The sequence below is a fragment of the Nicotiana tabacum genome, chromosome 7, assembly GCF_000715075.1.
Source record: "Nicotiana tabacum cultivar K326 chromosome 7, ASM71507v2, whole genome shotgun sequence".
Classification (NCBI taxonomy): Eukaryota; Viridiplantae; Streptophyta; class Magnoliopsida; order Solanales; family Solanaceae; genus Nicotiana; species Nicotiana tabacum.
In genome coordinates, this window is record NC_134086.1 from 32,053,480 (window position 1) to 32,074,430 (window position 20,951).

General features: G+C 36.5%; 1 protein-coding gene and 1 pseudogene across 8 annotated transcripts; one reads left to right on the forward strand and one right to left on the reverse strand.

Annotated features, from left to right (window-relative positions):
- The first annotated feature begins 1,245 nt into the window (after window positions 1-1,245).
- Window positions 1,246-20,801, forward strand: LOC107816068 (very-long-chain aldehyde decarbonylase CER1-like). Of its 8 annotated transcripts, XR_012711550.1 has the most exons (9): window positions 1,246-1,377; window positions 2,065-2,273; window positions 2,362-2,581; window positions 3,261-3,372; window positions 3,523-3,709; window positions 3,786-3,886; window positions 3,973-4,146; window positions 9,996-10,112; window positions 19,428-20,800. XR_012711550.1 is itself a non-coding variant. In XM_075257062.1 (7 exons), the coding sequence occupies exons 4-6, from the start codon at window positions 3,267-3,269 to the stop codon at window positions 10,059-10,061; spliced, it is 369 nt and encodes a 122-aa protein (XP_075113163.1). In that variant the 5' UTR covers window positions 1,246-1,377; window positions 2,065-2,273; window positions 2,362-2,581; window positions 3,261-3,266; the 3' UTR covers window positions 10,062-10,112; window positions 19,428-20,801. The 8 variants fall into 8 exon arrangements, 6 of the variants coding, with proteins under 6 accessions (XP_075113163.1, XP_075113158.1, XP_075113159.1 ...); XM_075257062.1 differs by lacking the exons at window positions 3,786-3,886; window positions 3,973-4,146 and having other exon boundaries at window positions 3,261-3,378; window positions 3,519-3,709; window positions 19,428-20,801; XR_012711551.1 differs by lacking the exons at window positions 1,246-1,377; window positions 2,065-2,273; window positions 2,362-2,581 and adding an exon at window positions 2,690-3,182.
- LOC142182609 (uncharacterized) lies at window positions 10,121-17,595 on the reverse strand (annotated as a pseudogene).
- Window positions 20,802-20,951: the final 150 nt, after the last annotated feature.

Here is a 20,951-nt window from a genome sequence, read left to right on the forward strand (position 1 = left end):
TACTGATCCTGAGTAGACTTTGCAGGAGAGGTCATTAATTGGACGGATATTAAATAAGCCTCTATAATACAGTTCTAACTTCTATATAAGGAGAGAGATCTTTAAGAGAAGACGACAGAGGAAGAACAAGGTGGCCAAAACTACAAGTACTTCAATTTGCGAGGAATAAGTATTACATAATATATGTATAACTTACACTATATAATATGTGTATAACCAGTTAATGATGTAGAGATTCCAAAAAAAAAAAAAAAGGAAATGCAAGTTGAAAGAGAAAAATAAGTATCACACTGTCATTAGTAGAACAAACGTGTATACTTATCTCTAGACAGAGGCGGACCCACCTTGTGGGTTAAGGGGTCACGGGATCCCGCTAGCCTCGGCAAAAATTCCGTATATATATCTATACATATATATGGGACCCCTTAAATAATTTACTTGTGCCCCCAAATATAAAATGTTGTACGGGAGAAGTGGTGTTCCGCGCTAAAGTTCCCTGCTTAGCTTGATGGACGCGTGATCGAAACCAGCTTCCGCTTTTCTCCTCCTCTCTATTTTAGTTCTTACTTTTTCTTCTATTTTATATTTTAATTCTTTGAATACAAGGTAATTTATAGTTAGCAAATTACTTTATTTTATACTTTTATATTTTTTTGGAATTTAATTATAGTTTAGCTCTAACACATAATAGTCTACTTAATTAATTTTTCTTTTTCAAATTCCTCCCTTAAAATTAAAACCCTCAAATTGATTATTAACATGCCCTTAATATTGATTTCTTTAGTAAGTTTTTGATAATTTAAAGTTTGAACGTCCTTTTGATCACTAACCCCTTCTTTAATTAAAACTAGAAATTTTAAAGTGTGAGACATGCTTAATCAAATACCTTCCTTTTTTATAGCACCCATTTTGACTTTATTTTGTTTATATTTGGATGATAAGTCATCATAATAATTAAGTTTTAAAAGAGTTTCACATCGAATTTTATCGTTAGTAATTAACATACAGTGATGTCACCGTTGTACTTAAATCCTGGGTCCGCCTCTGTCTCTAGACCAATTGTTCCATGCGAATCTATTTGGCTGCACATGTGCCTTAGTCTATGGAGTGTCGTCAAGTTCAAGTGATGAACTCCTTGTCAACATGTGCTTGTGCTCCTTGGGGGTGGGGGTGGGGGACTTTTGCACGAAAGGCCATTAATTGGACGGTTATTAGATGTAATAGAGTTCTCTATAGAAGCAAAGGCTTTTAAGAGAAGACAGAGGAAGAACAAAACTACAAAGACTTTATTTTGCGAGGAAGAAGCTGTACAAAACCATGGCTTCTAAACCAGGCATTCTTACTGAATGGCCATGGACATTTCTTGGAAATTTCAAGGTACTATTTCTTGGATTCCCCAACTATTTTCCACGTTTCTTTTGCAGTCAAAACATCAGGAGGTCAGGTAAGATTGCGTACGATAGACCCTTGTGGTCCGGACCTTCATAGCGGGAGCTTAGTGCACCGAGCTGCCCTTTTTTTATTTTATTTTTTATATTCGAGAGCATGTGGCTTTCTTGATGTATCTTAACAATTTGTTTATCTTCTTTCTTCTACGGTATTGCTCTGACTTTTGCAGTCCGACCTATGTCTTTGTTTCGTTTTTCATGTTCTTTTCCTTCTTTCTTTGGAAAAATGGAGTATTACTAATATGGAGCTAGGGAGATGTACGGTTGGCCAAAAGAGAAACTAAAGAGAGAAAAGGAATTCTTTTGAGCTTAATTTCCCCCCTACAGATTTAATAAATGTGACATGTTCCAGGAAAATATGCCTTTCTTTTAATAAGAGTAAGTACGTAGTTAGTGTTTTAAGAAGTTCTACGGAATAATTGCGGTCTTTTGGAATTCTCTCATAGTATTGGCAACTCATTACCTTTTGTATCTTTTTCTTTTAAAGGTTTATGTAACTAATTAGCTTCATGCAACGCTACTTCTTTGTCATGAATCTTTTTTTCCCCCTTAAAGTATGAAGTTATTATATCTAGGATTCTGCTGACTTTTTACAATGTAAATGTCTGGGATGAAGTACTTGGTTTATGCACCATTTGTGGGTCATAGCATATACACATACTTTACGAGCAAAGATGAAAGCCAGAGGGACGTTGTATACATAATTATACTCCCACTCCTACTATCGAGAGTGATTCAAAACCAGATATGGATATCTCTATCTCGCTACAGGACTGGCTTATCATTCCCATCATCACTCCTCCATTGTTACTGAGCCCATCACTTGTAAGTTGTCCTCTCAAAAACGTTTTTTATCATTTTTCTATATTTGTGATGAGGACTTACAACGTACTTATTGTATTTAATTTGGCAGCTGTAATTCATCCATTTGCTGAGCACTTATCATATTTCACGCTCTTTGCCATACCATTGCTCGCAACTGTATTCACTGGGACTGTCTCTATAGCTGCAGTTGGTGCTTATGTCACCTATATTGATTTCATGAACAACATGGGTCATTGCAACTTTGAGCTCTTTCCTAAGTGGATGTTCTCTGTATTTCCCTTTCTCAAGTACTTGATGTATACGCCCTCGTGAGTTTTCTTCGCCCTATATTTCAATGATTTTAATTCTATGCAATATATTTGGCACAATCAAGTCATTTATAAGTTAATTATAACTATGACATTTTGTAATAAGCAATGTAAAATTCCTATAAATTATTGGGCACGTTAGTGATCACTGAAGTTTTGTATTTGAGAAAATTTTGTTTGTTGTTTCGCCACTAAAATCAATTCTGTTGATGGCATCTACAGTATCACTCATTACATCACACTCAATTCAAGACAAATTATTCTCTTTTCATGCCAATGTATGACTATCTGTATGGTACAACACAAGTACTCAGATACATTGTATGAAAAGTTACTTGAAAGGGAAGCTGAATTGCCTGACGTGGTGCACCTAACACATATAACAACGTAACCCCTGAATCCATCTACCATCTTCGACTAGGGTTTGTGTCATTGGCCTCGAAGCCTCACACCTCTAAGTGGTATTTCTGGTTAATGTGGCCAATCACACTATGGTCTATAATGATTACTTGGATTTATGGGCACACATTTATTGTCGAGAGAAATTTTGTTCAAGAATCTCAAGTTACAAACTTGGGCTATCCCAAAGTATCGCATACAAGTAAAGAAATATTATTCTAGATTGTTTTCATATTTTGGATCCGGCAATTATTTATCCTGATTCTTGATTTTGTTGCAGTACTTTATGAAATGGCAAAGAGAGACTATTAACAATTTGATCGAGGAAGCAATCATGGAAGCAGATCAGAAAGGCATAAAAGTTTTGAGCCTTGGATTCTTAAATCAGGCAAGTCAAAGTATGTCTAAAAAGATTTAGTCATCCTTAACGTGTAAAAAGATTTAAAGAAAATTCACCCCTCACTCGATATCAAGGGCTGTAGGCTGAACCAAAATGAGCAGCTGATGCTTACGCTTTCATGCAAATGTAACTTTCTAGGAAGAGAAGCGGATGGTGAACTTTACATAAGGAGAAATCCTCGGCTGAAAGTGAAGGTGGTTGATGGAAGTAGCCTAGCTTCTGCTGTGGTCGTAAATTCAATTCCTAAAGGAACTTCCCAATTTGTCCTTCGAGGCCATTTATCCAAAGTTGCTTACTCTATTGCCTTAGCCTGCCAAGGAGGAATTCAGGTATATTTGATTATTAATCTACTCAACAATATTCGTTTTCCCTTCTCTCGTTTTGAATGTAACTTTTGTATATAAGTTGTCGCGTTAGACGAAGAAGAGTACAAGAGACTTAACACAAAGCTAACCCCTGAGGCTGCAACTAAGTTGGTCCTGTCGAAATCTTATAATGTTTCAAAGGTATAAACCAATATAAATCCAAAAGTATATTGTCCTGAATCTTGATAATTCGTAACAATCAAAAGAGGTTCTTGATTATGCTGCAGATATGGCTAGTAGGGGATGGATTGAGTGAAGATGAACAATTGAAAGCACCAAAAGGAACATTATTCATTCCTTTTTCACAATTCCCACCAAGGAAAGCTCGCAAGGATTGCTTCTATTTCACCACCCCAGCTATTATTACTCCAAAACATCTTGAAAATGTAGACTCTTGTGAGGTTAGAGACGGTTATGCAATATCTTTAGTGATGTTTTATACTTCAATACCACACAAGATGGGGGAGGTGATTTTTGTGGTGTCTAATTTTTCGCTTAAACTGATTATGGAAGGACCTGGTTCTTCTAAGTGTTCCTTAACCTACTATTGCAGAAATAGTAAATGCGGAAAGTAAAGAACACAAGTATTTTACGTTGAAAACACCTAGCTCAAAAGGTGAAAAATCTACGACCTAATTTCCAGTAGGATTTTTTCAAACTCTCCACTAAATCACTAAGCCAACTGTATTTACAAAAACTCTTTTGTAAACCTAGGACTAACTCTAATCCCGTTGTAGCAAACATCCTCTAACTGTTGCGATAACTTCAAATTAACTCTAACTTGAATACTCTAAATACCTATTACAATTGCCTCTAGATAAAGCTGAGAGGTACAATATGAAAACACCTACTACATCTGAACTAGAATAAAAGACAAACACTTGGAACTGGTTCTTCTATCTGGTTCATGTAGCTTCAGGTTTGCACACTTGAATCTCACACACGAACTGCTTGCAAAATGCCTTGCTATTATGCTCTCAATTCCTATTTAACTTCTGCGTTTGTGCATACATGTAAAATGAGAACATCCTACAATATATAGATTTAGTAGATGAAGAAATAACTGGAGTTCTAATGCTACTCTTCCTTGGTGGAAGAGTCAACTTCTAACTCCTTCCCTATCTTGGATAATGTTCTATTTGAGTAAGGAGTCCTTATCCTTATCAATTATGCAACATTTTCGATCAGGAGATATATCAAATATACCAAGTTAAGTTTACCTTCTTCACGTGCATCCCACATGCTTGAATCTGCCCGTCTTTAGGCACCTGAGTAATGGACCTGGTTCATGCCTGAGCTTTCTTTGTCAATCTTCAAAACTAACTTTCACTTGGGCCAACAAATTCCCCCTTTTGATGATGACGAACTCTATGCTTTACATAAGCTTAGGCTCTACTTCAACTTAACTCGACATCAACACAATGTTAGAAAATATTTTCCTTTTTATCACTTATCATGAAGGACCAAGTTCATTAGGTTATAAACATCATTGTTCAAAGCTAAACATTTCTTTTCTTGTTTAAAGCACAACCTATTTTCCCACATTTGGCATCATCGAAAAGTTGCATAAAAATTGTGCAATACCCAGATTTTAAAACTTACTCATGTCCACTGAGGCTATCCCAAATGCAATCATGGATTAATCATCATTGATCAAGCTAAGAATTTCAACTATCAAAGAAATATAAACAGATAGTTAGAGCAAAAACCAGCAGATTTTATTGATTTCATTGATAGGTGATATGATTCTTCCACAAAGCATAAAAGGAAATAAAAATACTGAAAACATGAGAAAATAGAAAAATATCCTGAACTGGGTCACTGAAGGAACTACACCAGGCTAGGAAGTTAAGGCTTGGAAGAGCTAGGTGTTGCGTTATTGGCTTAGAGAAGTTTCAGCATGTCTTGAAGAATTCCATCATTCTTCTCCTTTTCCTTTGCAAGTTTAGTTCTGAGAGCATCTCTCTCAGATTCTACCTCAGCCAATCGTATATTCAGCCTTGCTATCTCATCCTCCTTTGCCTTACTCTCCTGCGCCAAGGATCTGACCTTACTATTAACTGGTGCCTTCTTGGATGAACCAGGTTCATCAGGAGTGACAAGGACCTCATAGTCACAAGCAATCAGAGTTTTGCCCTAAAGTAATCTTTGCTTGTAGCCACTTCTCATTTTTTCAGAGGCACCTTAAAATGTGCTAGCACAGCTGTGAGAATGAAGCCATAGAGAATGGAATGAAACTTAGTTCCATTGACAACCCTGTCAAGAAGCTGGATTACGAAACCAGACCAGTTAATATGTGTCCCACCATCCAAACACTGCATCGGTACCAAGTCCATGAAGTTGGCAATGTGCCTCCTTTCCTGCCTTGGAAGAACACATTTGATGACAAATTCAAATAACACCTTGTGATATGGCGTCATTGCACTCTTGTACACAGCCTTGGGTTGAGTTTTCTCCTTATGATCACTGAATTTTCTAATGATTTCAAGGGCAGTAGGAAGATTTTCTAGGCTTGGCCACTTAAGCTTTTTGTAGTCGTTGTACCCCTCAGCAGATACACCTAGAATTTCACCCAACTCCTTCATATCAAAAGAGATTTGTACCCCTTTCACAAAGCTGGTAACCCTTCCATCCTTCACCACAACATTCGCCATAAACTCAACTATTTCATCCCTAGCCAACCTGCCATCCATCTGAAGGACTATGTCCTTCCAGCCTTGCACTTCTAATTTTTCCAACAGCAGCACCATCCCTTCCTCCTCCAAATCCTTGAGGAGTCTGACCTTCAGAATAGTTCTTTTTCCAAACTTGGCCATCTTGTCCACTTCACAGTCTGGTTCATCATCCTCTTCTCCACTCCATTCCTCTTCTTCAAAAATTTGTACTTGTTTGGGTTTCACAGCAGACGTGGTCCTCTTTGCCACGGAGGATGGTTTAGCAGACTTAGAAGTAGACTTCTTAGTGGAAGTCTTGGCTTTCTTGAGATTTGGAGCCTGAACCTCCACTTCAGCATTGTCATCTTCATCTTGATGGACCAGGTCCATCTCATCCACAACAACAGCCTCAAAAGGCTCTCCCACTTGCTTATTCCCTTTATCCATCAGTTTCTTTTTACTTTCTGTTAATGTTTTTTGCATCTCTTCCTCATTCTGCTTCAACGTGCTTCTTGTGTCTCTTCCTCTTGTGGGAGGAATTTCAATAGGGTCAGAAAGAGCATCCTTCCTTTTCTTGTTAGCTCTTGTTGTGCTAGGGGTCTTTGTTGTAGGAGTTCTCCTTTCCTTAGGGTTATAACTGTCACCTACCTTTTTCAAAAAATCTGCTAGGGTTTCTCCAACGGATGAACTAGGTTCATCTGTATGCTTTCCAAGATTAACCAGCCCTTCAGTGGCTTCTCCTGATTCATTTCCCCTTATTTTCCTGCCACTTTCCTCCACCTTTTCTGACTTTGCTCAACAGATAGCCAATCGACCAGTTTCAGAAGTGGGTGAAGAATCAGCCACTTCTTTCCCTTTTCCCCTCTCATCACTTCGCACACCCTCACTCTCCTTTTCTTTTTCTCTTTTATTTTTACCCCCTCTCCTTCTGGACTCAGGCATTTCCACATCCACCACAGACCCAACTAATATAAATCTATTTTCTAAATTTTTAGCCAAATCAGAGATGACCTTAGTAGAAGGGTTTGGAACCGATGTTACCTTCTTAGAGTCGAAAGACCCAGTTTCTTCCCCCTCAGTCATAGCCTCGAATGAGTCATCAGAATTTTGGGGTTCTTGGTCTTGACTTGCCTGTAACTGCGCGTTTAATTTCCTTGAAAGCGCACCTGTAGCCACGGTTTTTCGAGCAAGCATTTTTACTCGTCGTCTCCTGGGTTGAAGGATAGTAGAAGATTAGTAACATGGTGGGGGTGTACCAGGGTTATCATCAGGGTTAGTCATTTTTTTTGATTCTGTAAGGAAGGAGATGGGTAGGTTGAATTTTGGAAGAAGAGAGAAGAGAAAAATTTCGGCAGTTTTGGGAATTATGAAAGAATGTGAGGGGTGATGATGAATGATTTAAAGGAAGGGGTAATTAATGAGTAACGACAGGTTTAGCAGTCAATTAGAAGTCTAATCAAACTGAAATTTCAGTTTTGAATAGAAGGTTGAGACTTCCCTAGAAACTAGGTGATTTAATTTGGGTGGGAGTCTTTGAATGGAACTGGTTCACTTATTAGATAATTTCAAAAAAGAAATAGCTTAGGTAGGACTCTGCTCATGATTCAAATATTATTATTTCAAAATATGCAGAGTGTAAAAAGCATACCGTGCTATCTTGATAAACCGGGTTCTTCACTGATAATTCTCTTGTGTAAGCCTAAATTTGCAAAAATAGAGGAAATATCACTAGAGATTAATGAGTCATTTTAACACATGGAACAAGAGTATATTATTGAAAGTATGAGACTGAGCAAGATTTAATCTACTTATGTACAATTTACAGACTTTCTAACCAAAAAAAATATTTTCATTTTTTCCTGTTTAACCTTGAACTGGCCTTTTTTAGGTGATCTTAATCATCCCTAATTCCAACCTGTTCCTCTTAAAGTGATCTCTACTTTAGGCTTTTGTGGAGATGTCAGCAATTTGCTTGTTAGCAGCACAAAATTCCATAGTAATCAAGCATTTCTCATAGTTGTCCCTAAAAAAATGATGTCTAACATCTATGTGCTTAGTTTTCTTATGATGGACCGGATTCTTTGTTATACTTATTGCACTAGTGTTATCACAAAAATAGGGATACAACCAACATCAATTCCAAAGTCCAATAATTGCTCTTTGATCTACATCAATTGGGCACAACATAAAGCAGCAACAACATACTCAGTTTCAGCAGTAGATAAGGCCACTGAATTTTGCTTTTTGGTAGACCATGACATAAGACATGAACCAAGAAAGTGTGTCATACCTGAGGTGTTCTTCCTATCCACAAGGAAACCTGCATAATCAGTGTCAACATATCTCACTAAGTTAAAATTACTACCTTTTGGATACCAAATGCAAAGGTCAGTGGTGCCTTTTAAGTATCTCAATATTCTCTTGACAACAGTCAAGTGGGACTCCTTTGGATTTGCCTGAAATCGAGCACAAAGATCTACACGGAAAACAATGTCAAGTCTGCTAGCAGTAAGATACAAAAGTGAATCAATCATTCCCCTATACAACTTCTGATCAACAGATGAACCAGGTTCATTTATATCCAATTTTGTGGCTGTTGCAATAGAAGTATCGATTACCTTTGATTCTTCCATTTTAAACCTTTTAAGTAACTCTTTCACATATTTCTGCTGATGGATCAAAGTTCCATTTGAGTTTTGTTTAATTTGTAAGCCTAAAAAGAAATTAAGCTCACCCATCATACTCATTTCAAATTCACTCCCCATTAGTTTAGCAAATTCCTTAGTTTATCAGTAGTTGCTCCAAAGATTATGTCATCAACATATATCTGTACTACTAGAAGATCTTTACCTTTTTCCTTTAAAAATAGAGTGTTATCGATTTTACCTCTCTTGTAGTCATGCTAAAGCAGAAATTTTGATAATCTTTCATACCATGCTCTAGGAGCTTGCTTGAGCCCACAGAGTGCCTTGTCAAGTTTGTACACATGATCATGACTCTCCTTGCTTTCAAACACTAGAGGTTGCTTGACAAACACTTCTTCTTTCAAGTAGCCATTGAGGAAGGCACTCTTGACGTCCATCTGGTGAAGAGTGAATTCTATGTAAGTAGCAAAGTTTATGAGGAGTCTTATTGCTTCCAACCTTGCAATTAGAGCAAAGGTCTCATCATAGTCTATACCCTCCTCTTGGCTATATCCTTGAACCACCAATCTTGCCTTGTTCCTTGTAACTTTTCCATCTTCATCAAGTTTGTTTCTGAAGACCTATTTGTGCCAATTACTAATCTGTCCTTGGTTCATGGAACCAGATGCCAAACTTGACTCCTTTCAAATTGGTTGAGTTCATCTTGCATTGCATTTACCCAGTCTGTATCCTACAAAGACTCAACAACATTTTTAGGTTAAATAAGAGATAAGAAAGCATCAAAAGCATAAAGATTCTTTAATGAAGATCTGGTTTTAATTTCAAAGGTTGGATCAGTAATTAAGTTCTTAATGGGATGAGAACTTTGGTACTTGTAAGGTTTTATAACCAACTGGCTTCCTCTTGATGTTTCTCCAATGTTTTGTTGCTGAGGAACATGTTCATGGGCAGGTTCCATCGAGGTATGAGATTCAGTTCCTCTTTGTTCAGTTCCCCCTATCAGGTTGCCCTGAGTAGAAGAACCTATTCCATCGCATGTTCTTTCTTCTGGTGCAGCTTCAGCATAAGGTATGATTTCATTTAAATTTCTTACCAGCCCAATTGCTTCATCTTCATGTTCCTGTCTCTCAGAAAGAATGTTAGTTTCATCAAAAACCATATGTACACTTTCTTCTACACACATAGTTCTTTTATTGTATATCTTGTAAGCTTTACTATGTGAAGAATATCTCAAGAATACTCCCTTATCACTTTTGGGATCAAACTTACCTAGGGAGTCTCTACCATTGTTGTGCACAAAGCACTTGCATCCAAATGCCCTAAGATGGGATATATTTGGTTTTCTCCCTTTAAGTAACTCATAGGGAGTCTTCTCTATAAGAGGTCTAGTCATGCACCTATTGATGATATAGCATGCAGTATTTACAGCTTCTAGCCAGAAGCTATGGGGCAGTTTACTAGAAAGAAGCATAGTCCTAGCCATATCTTCAAGTGTCCTATTCTTTCTTTCAACTACTCAATTTTGTTGTAGAGTCCTAGGAGCAGAAAAATTATGATTTATACCATGCGCGTCACAAAATTCAGCAAATTTAGCATTTTCAAATTTAGTTCCATGATCAGACCTAATTGATGCAAGTTGATTACCTAGTTGTTTCTCCGTTTTTCTAACAAAAGAAGTGAACAAGTCAAATGCTTCATCTTTAGATGTCAAAACAATGTCCAGGTAAACCTAGAGTAACCATCAACAATCACCATCACATATCTTTTACCACTTCTACTTAATGTTCTCATTGGACCACAAAGATCCATATAGACCAGTTACATCGATCTTGTGGTGCTTATCACTTTCTTGCATTTAAAGGAGGATCTTACCTGCTTCTCCTTGCACAAGCCTCACAAACTTTATCTTCCTTGAACTTGATGTTAGACAGTCATATCACCAGGTATTTGGAGACTAATTTGTTGAGTTGACTTAGACTTGCATGTACAAGTCACTTGTGCCACAAGAGGGGATCATTGTCCAACATACTTAAGCAAGTGAGTTCATTTTCTGAGACTGTAGACAGATCTACAATGTAAATATTGTTTACTCTTTTTCCCTGCAAAACAATCTTGTCAGTGGTAAGATTTATCATAAAACATCTGGTAGAGATGAATGCTACCAAGTTATCTCTATCACACAGTTGTGATACAATGATTAGACTGTATTTCAAGCCATCTATCAAGTAGACATTTTCAATAGAGTGAGAGCCTGTCTTACCTACCTTTCTAACCCCAATGATCTCACCTTTCTTTCCATTTCCAAAGGAGACATTACCTCCTTTGAGGTCCTCAAGTAAAAGGAACTGGTTCATGCTTCTTGTCATGTGCTTTGAGCAGCCACTATCCATGTACCATATTTGGTTGTTCCCCTTCACTTGGACCTGCAAAAGGAAATCAGGGGTAAGTCTTAGGAACCCAAACTAGTTTGGGTCCCTTTCTATAGGCAAAAGGGTGAATCAAATTCTTTTTGGCCCATCTTGGCAGTCTACTTTCCCTTGAACAAATATTTTATTCTTTTGACTAGTCTTTTCTTTTGCATTACATTCACTTTTGTAGTGACCAGTCTTACCACAATGTGTGTAGATTTTGTTCTCAAGAAGTATAAGGTACTTGCTTTTGGGATCCCACTTAGGTGCAGGGATCCCGTAGCCAAGTCCTTTCTTATTGCTACTGTGGTGTTCTTGTAGCCATGAAAGTGCATCAGAGGACCTGTTCCATTTACAGGTTCTGTCTAACTCGTTTTTGAACTTGCTTAGAACCTATTTTAGAACTCTTATATGCTCATCTCTTTTGTACAACTCATCTTTTATTTTTCCTAGGTTTTCTTCTAAAGTGAGTTATGTATGATCAACTTTCCTTTTACCTGTTCCTAATTTCAGTTTTAGATTTTCATATCTAAGCTCTAGGAAAAGGGTGTCAAGTTCAAGAACCTGATTCTTTAACTCAGTATTTTTACTTTCACTTTCACTAGCCCTAAGTTTTAGATTTTTGCACTTAGATTTCAAGATTACACATTCCTTAGATAGATGTTCCTTTTCATTGTTTATGACCTCGAATTCATCAATGAAATCTAGAATTAACTCAGATAGCCTTTGTTTAGACAAAAAACTTAATCTTGTCTTTGAGATGAATTATACTTACCTCAGATTCCTCATCGGATTCTCCAATTGCCATAAGTGCTTGTTCATCTCCATTGTCATCCTCTGAATCCTCATCTGAGCTTTCTCCCCCGGCAGCAACCATGGCCTTTGTTGATCATTTGTTCTTCTTGGGATGAATCTGTTCCCTCTTCCTGTTTCTTCATTCAGCTCTTTTCTTCTTCCATTCAATTTCTCACTGAGGACAGTTTTTGATGTGGCGATCAGTCTTCCCACACTTGTAGCAGCCCTCGTTGGTCTGTTTTTCAGGAGCTCTTGGTTTGTTGTAGCTTGCACCTCTTAAGGAACCCTTTCCTATCATTAGATACTTCTTAAAGTCTTTTGTGATCATAGTCATTTCATCCTCTTCTAGATCAGCACCTTCAGTGATTCTGAGTGCCAAACTACTTTCCTTCTTGGGGTGCATCCATCTTCATGGTTTACCTTCTAAGTTCATAGATAGTGAAATTTCCAATTAGCTCATCCAACTTAAGAGTGTCAATGTTCTTTGATTCATGAATTGCAGTGATTTTGCTTTCCCAAGTGACTGGCAGAACCCTTGTCAAAATTTTCTCAACTTTGTCTTCTTCAAGAATAAACCTTCCAAGAGACTTAAGTTTATTTGTTAGTGTGGTGAACCTTGTATACATATCTTGGATGGTTTCGCCTTCCTTCATAGTAAAATTATCATATTGATAATACAACAATGTTCCTCTGGACCTCTTCACTTGAGGTGTTCCTTCATGGGCCACTTGCAAAGTGTCCCAGATTTCCTTAGCAGTTGTACAGCTTTGAATTCTAATGTACTCATCTGGACCAAGTCCACACACAAGCCATTTCTTGGCCTTAACATTCTTTTCCCATATCCTCAAGTCCTTAGCATTGCAGTCAGCTCTTATTTTTGTCATATCTACTCCTTCAGCATTCTTATTCATGGTAGCCAGGGAACCATCAATGACAATGTCCCATTGCTCATAGTCTTCTCCGAGGATGTGATCTCTCTTCCTGTTTTTCCACTAAGAGCAGTACTGGCCATTAAAGAGTGGAGGCCTAGCAGTGGATTGCCCTTCCCAGTTTTCAGATGGTGCACTCATCTTGATCTGTTCCTAAGGTGTTAGCCTCTTCAAGGATAACCCGATCTGATACCAATTGATGTTTTATATTTCAATAGCACACAAGATGGGGGGAGGTGATGTGTGGTGTCTAGTTTTTTGCTTAAACTGATTATGGAAAGACCTGGTTCTTCTAAGTGTTCCTTAACCTACTATTGCCGAAATAGTAAATGCGGAAAGTAAAGAACACAAGTATTTTACGTGGAAAACACTTGGCTCAAAAGGTAAAAAAAACCATGACCTACTTCCCAGTAAGATTTTTCCAAACTCTCCACTAAATCACTGAGCCAAAAACTACATTTAAAAAAACTCTTTTGTAAACCTAGGACTAACTCTAATCCTGTTGTAGCAAACAACCTCTAACTGTTGCGACAACTTCAAGTTAACTCTAACTTGAATACTACTGAGTACCTATTACAATTGCATCTAGATAAAGCTAAAATGTACAATATGAAAACGCCTACTACAACTAAACTAGAATAAAAGACAGACACTTAGAACTGGTTCTTCTATCTGGTTCATGTAGCTTCAGGTTTGAACACTTGAATCTCACACGAACTGCTTGCAAAATGCCTTGCTATTTTGCTCTCAATTCCTGTTTAACTTCTGCGTTTGTGCATACCTGTAAAATGAGAATATCCTACAATATATAGAGTTAGTAGATGAAGAAATAACTAGAGTTCTAATGCTACTCTCGGCTCAATGATATTTGTGACCTAAAGCCAAATTTCAATGAGGGGCCCTAAGATTTTTGTTGTAGAAGAAAACTCATAAATTTATTTGAAATTTATTTTTCTAGCTTTTTGAGATGCAAAATTATATTTATAATCGATTTCTTCTAATAATTCTTTTTTAATTGATAATATAGCTAATCCATTTAATATCTCTTGAGACATTGTTGATCTTAACTAAGATTTTATTAATTTTAATTTTGAAAATTTCTTTCCGCTGAGGCAACTGTTACTGAAATTGTTAACATTATTCTATAAGCAATATAAGCATTTGGAAAAGAATCAAGTCTTTTTATATGATTAAGTATATCGATTAGAGTATCATCTTCTACATGAATTATTTCCCTTATAACTTTTAATTAAGAAAATAAGTCTAAACCATCAATATCAAAAAGACTATTATGTTTCAAAGAACATTCAAGGTTAAGACAATTTTTCTTTAAGTTCTCATCATCTAGAGATCTCAATTTTTTGCCACCAAATAGGAAACCAAAAATATTTTCATACGCTTCAAATTGTTCAAATCTAGTTTGAAGTGAAAAAATAGCTTGCTCTGCTATGTATAAGAAGTAATCAACTCTAAAAGATTCTTCAAGAGACTTTGTAATTTCATTATCAACATTCTCATCAAATTGTTTCTTTCCATATATTACATGTTTATTACGAAATTCAGATTCTATATTCAACTCATATGCAATTTCCTTAGCAGAAATCATCGCAGTTGCAAATCCTTCTTCTCTATATTTTTTGAAAAAAGAAATCAAACCCCTAAGTTGATCTATGGCAACATCAATATGCATATCTTTTGATTGTAAATGTTTGCTAACTGAATTAACTGCAAATAGTATATCATACCAAATAGTCATACCCTCTCATAAGTTGCTAAACTACTAGCTTCACTTTTAGTTTTTGGATCCTCACTAACTTCTACTAATTTCAATAAAGCATTTCTTATTTGTGGAGTTTGAAATCGTATTGCTTTAATACTTTCAATACGACTTTCCCAACGCGTTTGTGATAATGATTTAAGAGTTAGGCAGGGTATATTATCTTTTAAAATTTTCCATCGCTTAGTAGAAGAAGAAAATAGTGAATTTATGTGTTGTACTAATCCAAAAAATGATATAGCTTTGGTACAAGAATTAACCATATCACAAAGTACCAAATTTAGATTATAACAACCACATGGTGTATAAAATGATCTAGGACTTATGTCGAGTAGTCCTTTTTGCACTCCTTGGTGTTTTCCCTTCATATTGGATCCATTATCATATCCTTGTCCTCTTAAACTATCAATATCAAGTCTGATATTTTTTATCTCATCTACAATAACTTCAAAAAAACCTTTTCCACTTGTATCATCCACTTTTAAAAACTCTAAAAAATATTCAGTAATTTTTACTGGAGTTACAATGATGTCGACACTCCGTAATATAAAAGACATTTGTTCTTGATGACTTGCATCTGGAGTGCAATCAAGTATGATTGAGAAGTACTTTGTTTCTATAATTTTGTCAATAATTTTATTCTTAATTTCGCTAGCTAATAAATTTATCAATTCATTTTGTATATTATGTCCAAGGTAATGATTATGGATTTCATTATGCTTAATTCGAAGAACATGTTCATGCATGATTGGATAAAATTCTGCAATCATTTCAATTAGACTCAAAAAAGTTCCGTTACTTTCTTGATAGATCTTTTCATTTTTTCCCCTAAATGCCAAATTATTTTTTTCAAGAGTTTTTATCAAGGCAATAATTCTTGATAATACATTTTCCCAGTGCTCTCTATCTCTATTGATTTGTTCTTGAACATCTTTATCAATTATTTTACTTTTGTGCAATCTCATTTCTAAAATCAATCCATGAACCCATATTTATAATATGCTCTTTTGATGTTTCATGAGCTTTGAGCTTAGCACTTATATTTCTCCAATCATTACTACCATCACTAGCTAATTTACTGCTACAAAAGCTAGAAGTCGTATTAAACAACTTACAACAAAAACAAAATACCTTATCCAAATCTTTAGAGTAAACTAACCATCTTCTTTCATGTCTTTCTCCATTAGCCAATTTTTGAATATAATTTCTGGTAGAAAAATGTCTAAAGAATTTATCCTTTGGAAAATCTATGTTAGTAATTTTAATTGGCCCTTTTTCTACTAATAGATCTCTCAACTTTGTATCTATACTAGTCCATTGACTAGGATCATATATGTTTCTAGGAGTATAATTATCCAACTTATTTCGAACTTCTTGTTTTTCTTGAGGATATATGTTAGGTTAGGTTTCTCGCCAACTTCTCCTCCTTCCTCTTCTTCTTGAATTTTATTATTGTCTATCTCAATTTTATTAGTGATTTGTTCATCTATCATAAAATCTTCCACATTTTTTGATTTAGAATTTTTACTATTCGCTATAAATTTATCAAGTGCTCCTCAGATTGTATAAGAGTTTCAATCATTTTCCTTTTTTAACGTTTTGAACATCCGAATTCATATTTTCTAGTTGACATATTAAAACTCTAATAAATAACTAAAAAGACAATAAATACTTACAAAGAAATATATCGAAAAAATTAAAAAATAGATGCAAATAATAAAATAAAGAACAATCAAAACTGATTCAACAAAGATAATTTGATAAGCTTTTGCTACTTCAAAATTCTTGATGAAATGCCAAAATAATTGAGAACTAAAAAAACAGATGGTACTTGTAACTGGTGTTCTACTCTTTTTATTTGTGATAGTGACTCAATAAGATTGGAATGTAAAAAGACCAAAGGAACAATAGAAGAGTAAAGTAAGGGTCTTTATCGGGCTGGCTGGGACGGGCTGAACGGGAAAAACCCTAGCCCGTTTGGTTAGCGGGCGAGCTGTTAGCGGGCTAAGGATAGCGGGATAGCGGGCTCTTAGTGGGCTGGGTTTTTTCGGATTTTTGTGGGCCCGTACGTGTTAGGGATAAAACGGGCTCGGGCGGGCCAAGCTCCAGTTTTTTTTTTTATTTAAATTTTATTTTTCTTATTCAATGTTATTGATAGTTAAATATTTGCAAACTTTTAAGGGTTAGAATTAAACTTTGAAGTTTGAAGTTTAAAGTTTTAAATTTGAAATTTGTATTTTAAAATTATAAAATTGAAATTAGAAAGTAAGTGGCTACAAAAAATTATTTAATAAGAGTATAAGACCAATAGGCAATGTAAGGAACAAACTCCAAAGGCTTTCATGTAACGACCCGACCGGTCGTTTTAAGCTCTAGCGCATCGTTCAGCAGTTGGAAGTCATGAACAACTTCATTTTAGGTATATTGACTTGTACGTATGGTCAGAATTGAATTTCAAGAAATTCGGAGTCAAATTGGAAAGAAACTTTTCGTTGCGGCAACCTTAAGTTGAAGAAAATGGCTAAGATTGGAATTTTGAGTAAATGACCTCGGAATTGGGATCTGAAAGTTCCAGCATGTTCGAATGATGATTTCGGACTTGGGCGTATGTCCGGATTTGGTTTTGGATAACCCGTGAGCATTTCGGCGTGTATTGTGGAACTTAGTATTTTAGAATAATTTCATAAACTTGGGTTGGAAGGCATTTCAGAGTTATAGATGTCTGTTTGGGATTCCGAGTCTGGGAATAGCTCTGTATGGTGATTCTGGAGTTGGGAGCGCGATCGGAAGTGAATTCGGATGTCCGGAGGTCATTTTGAAGTCATTTGGCTAAATGTAGGAGTTTGAAGGGTTTTGAGAAAATTCGACCGGAAGTGAAAATTTTGATATCGGGGTCGGAATGTGATTCTGAAAGTTGGTGCAAGTCCGTAATATCGAATGTGACTTGTGTGCAAAATTTGAAGTCATTCGGACTAGTTTTGGTAAGGTTTGAGACACTTAGTCTCTTTTAAGGAAGCTTAAGTTGGAAAAGTCAACCGGATATTGACTTATGTGTTAGAGGGCTCGAAATGCAAATTTTATGGTTCGGATAGGTGTCCAGAATATCCGAACATGTTTCGGATTTTATGGTTCAAATCTTATGTGTTAGGTGATTTGGAACTTAGGAGTGTGTCCAGAATATTTTTGTGATGACCGAGGTAGAATTAAGCTTGAATTGGCAAAGTTAGTATTTTGGCGAATTCCGGTTGATAGGTGAGATTTTGATCCGGGAGTCGGAATTGAATTCCGAGAGTTGATGTAGCTTTGTTATGTCATTTGTGATGTGTGTGCAAAATTTCAGGTTATTCGGACATCCTTTGGTCGGGTTTTTGATCGAAAGTGTATTTTCGGAAGTTTTTGGAAACTTAGGCTTGAATTCGATGAGTTTTGGATAATTTGATATTGTTTGAGGTGTTTTGATGATTGGAGCAGGTTTTAATGATGTTATGAATTATGTGGGCATGATTGGTTGAGGTCCCACTGGCCTCGGGTGTGTTTCGGATGCCCAACGGGTCATTTTTGGTAGATTTTTGTCGTTTTGAGCATAAATGTAATGATCTAAAGGTTCATTTGTAGTTTTAGAGATCCAAATTTGATTTCGAAACTTCCAGAATTTAAATCATGAATTATAGGACTGATCTAGAAATTTTTGTTTAATTTCATCAAGTCGCGATTGGGTTTTTGACGTGAAATGTGAGTTAATCGTTTAACGAGCGAAATGGGTATTGAACTGGCCAACGAGCTCCGAATTGAATTTCGATTAAAGGGTTGTGTTCGTATTATTATTTGTGACTCATAGGAATAAGAATCGTCTAATTACGAGTTCGTATGATGGAGTTAGAGCCATTTTAGTTAACAATGGTTGTGCTGCAAATTTCATAAAAAGCTATTGTATTTTCTACAGCAGTGAACAGTAACCGCGCGGGTGAACAGTGAACAGTACTTCCGTGAACAGTGAACAGTGTCGTGAATAGTGATCCGTGAACAGTACTTCCGAAATATTAACATTTCATCCGCGAACCCAACCCATTTTTCCACCATTTTTGAGCAACCTTGAGAGCTTTTGGACGGGAATTGAAGGGGTTTTGACGGGAAGTGATTGGAGGTAAGTCCTATAAACTAAATACATGATTATATTGTGCAATTATCCTTGAAATTCATGAAAATATAGCCAAATTGTAAGAAAATAGGGCTTGAAATTGAAATTCTAAATTTGGGATTTGAGGGGTCAAATGGACTCCGATTCTTGTGAATTTGGTATGTATAGACTCGTGGCGATATAAGGAACATTTTGATGTAAATATTTCTGGATTTTGAGAAGTGGGCCCGAGGCTCGGGTTTTGCAAATTTCGTGAATTTCAATATTTTTCGATTGCTTTCGATTGGGTATTGTCCCTTTAGCATAATGCAACATATTCGTTGCGATTTTGGGCAGATTCGATGCACGTGGAGGCCAATTCGAGGGGCAAAAGGCGTCGCGAGCTAAAGAAGTAGCCGGTTCGAGGTGAATAATTGATGCAACTATTGTTCTGAGGGTTTGAAACCCCGGACTTTCACATAGTAACGCTATATTGAGGCGAGACACGCATACCATGGCAGGTGCAGGGTCGTATATGATTGGGGATTGTGACTTGGTCCATCCCAAGTGATAATTATAGTATATTGGCGACTGATTCGCACATTGTATTGATACTTATAATATGTTGGTGACTGATACACATATGTATTAATGATATTTAGGCTTAATTCCACGTTTGGGGGCCTTGTGCCGACTTGTAGAATCCTTCGGGGATTAATATCATTTAATTTCAGTCCAAGGTTTTAATTACTGTTTTGCAAACTTAGCCGTAATTCTAAATGTTGAAAACTCAAATGACATTTTAAATGTATTTCGGGCTGGAAACTTCTATTTTGTAAATGCCCAAGGGGCTTATTATATTATTTTCTGGAGTGATTATAAAGTGACTTGAAACAGTGGTAACAATGACACTATATTATGTAAATTGGTCAAGTAACAATGGGCTGACCGGTCAGGTAACAATGACTGACCAAGATATTGCACTTGGGCTGTAGGAGCCCCTCCGGAGTCCAATGACACTGTATGATATACTTGAAACAGTGGTAACAATGACACTGTATGATATACTTGAAACAATGGTAACAATGGCACTGTATGATGTAAATTGGTCAGGTAACAATAGGCTGACCGGTCAGGTAACAATGACTGACCAAGATATTGCGCTTGGGCTGTAGGAGCCCCTCCGGAGTCTGTACACACCCCCAGTGAGCGTCGTCGACGATAAATAAATATGGATGGCTCGGGCTGCACGCCGCAGTGGGTACTGGAATGTACCATCATATGCATTGCATTGCATTCATGTATTTGTATTTATACTGGTGTTTAGCTGCTCAGTTCCATATGTTGCTGTATATTTGGATTTTAGCTTACTTTGTGTATTTACTGGATTTTCTTATCTTCGGACTGTAGTTACATTTATTACTCACTGGGTCGGAGTACTCACTTTACTCCCTGCACCTCGCGTGTAGCTGCAGGTATTGATCACCCGGTAGCGGGATATTAGCTCATTGAAGGTATTACTATTGTAGCTGAGCAAGGTTACCGCCAGCGTTCGCGGCACCGGACATTGTCTTTAGAATTTCAGAATTTAATTTTGTATATTATTGGCCCTGTAGTTGTGTTCAGGATTTCTTTAGATGCTCATGACTTGTGACACCCCGGTCGGGTTATGTTGGGCTTTAAACACTGGTTATTATTGTCGTTAAGTTGTATTTATTTATTCATTTATGTTTAATAATTGTTAAAGATACGATTTGGGTTAGTTGGCTGGCCTTGTCTTCACGAGAGGCGCTATCACGACCGGGTTAGAAAATCGGGTCGTGACATTTCATTTATATTTTTAATACTTCAAATTAATTTGCAAGTTCTTTTTTGATTTTT

Excerpts from the sequence above, each read along its gene's own strand:
- LOC107816068 (XM_075257057.1), top strand. The coding sequence starts at position 3,099 with ATGGGCACACATTTATTGTCGAGAGAAATTTTGTTCAAGAATCTCAAG. Across the intron at positions 3,379-3,518 it reads CTTAAATCAGGCAAGTCAAA|GAAGAGAAGCGGATGGTGAA; the intron begins GTATGTCTAAAA and ends GTAACTTTCTAG. Across the intron at positions 3,710-9,995 it reads CCTGCCAAGGAGGAATTCAG|GTTCCATCGAGGTATGAGAT; the intron begins GTATATTTGATT and ends GTTCATGGGCAG.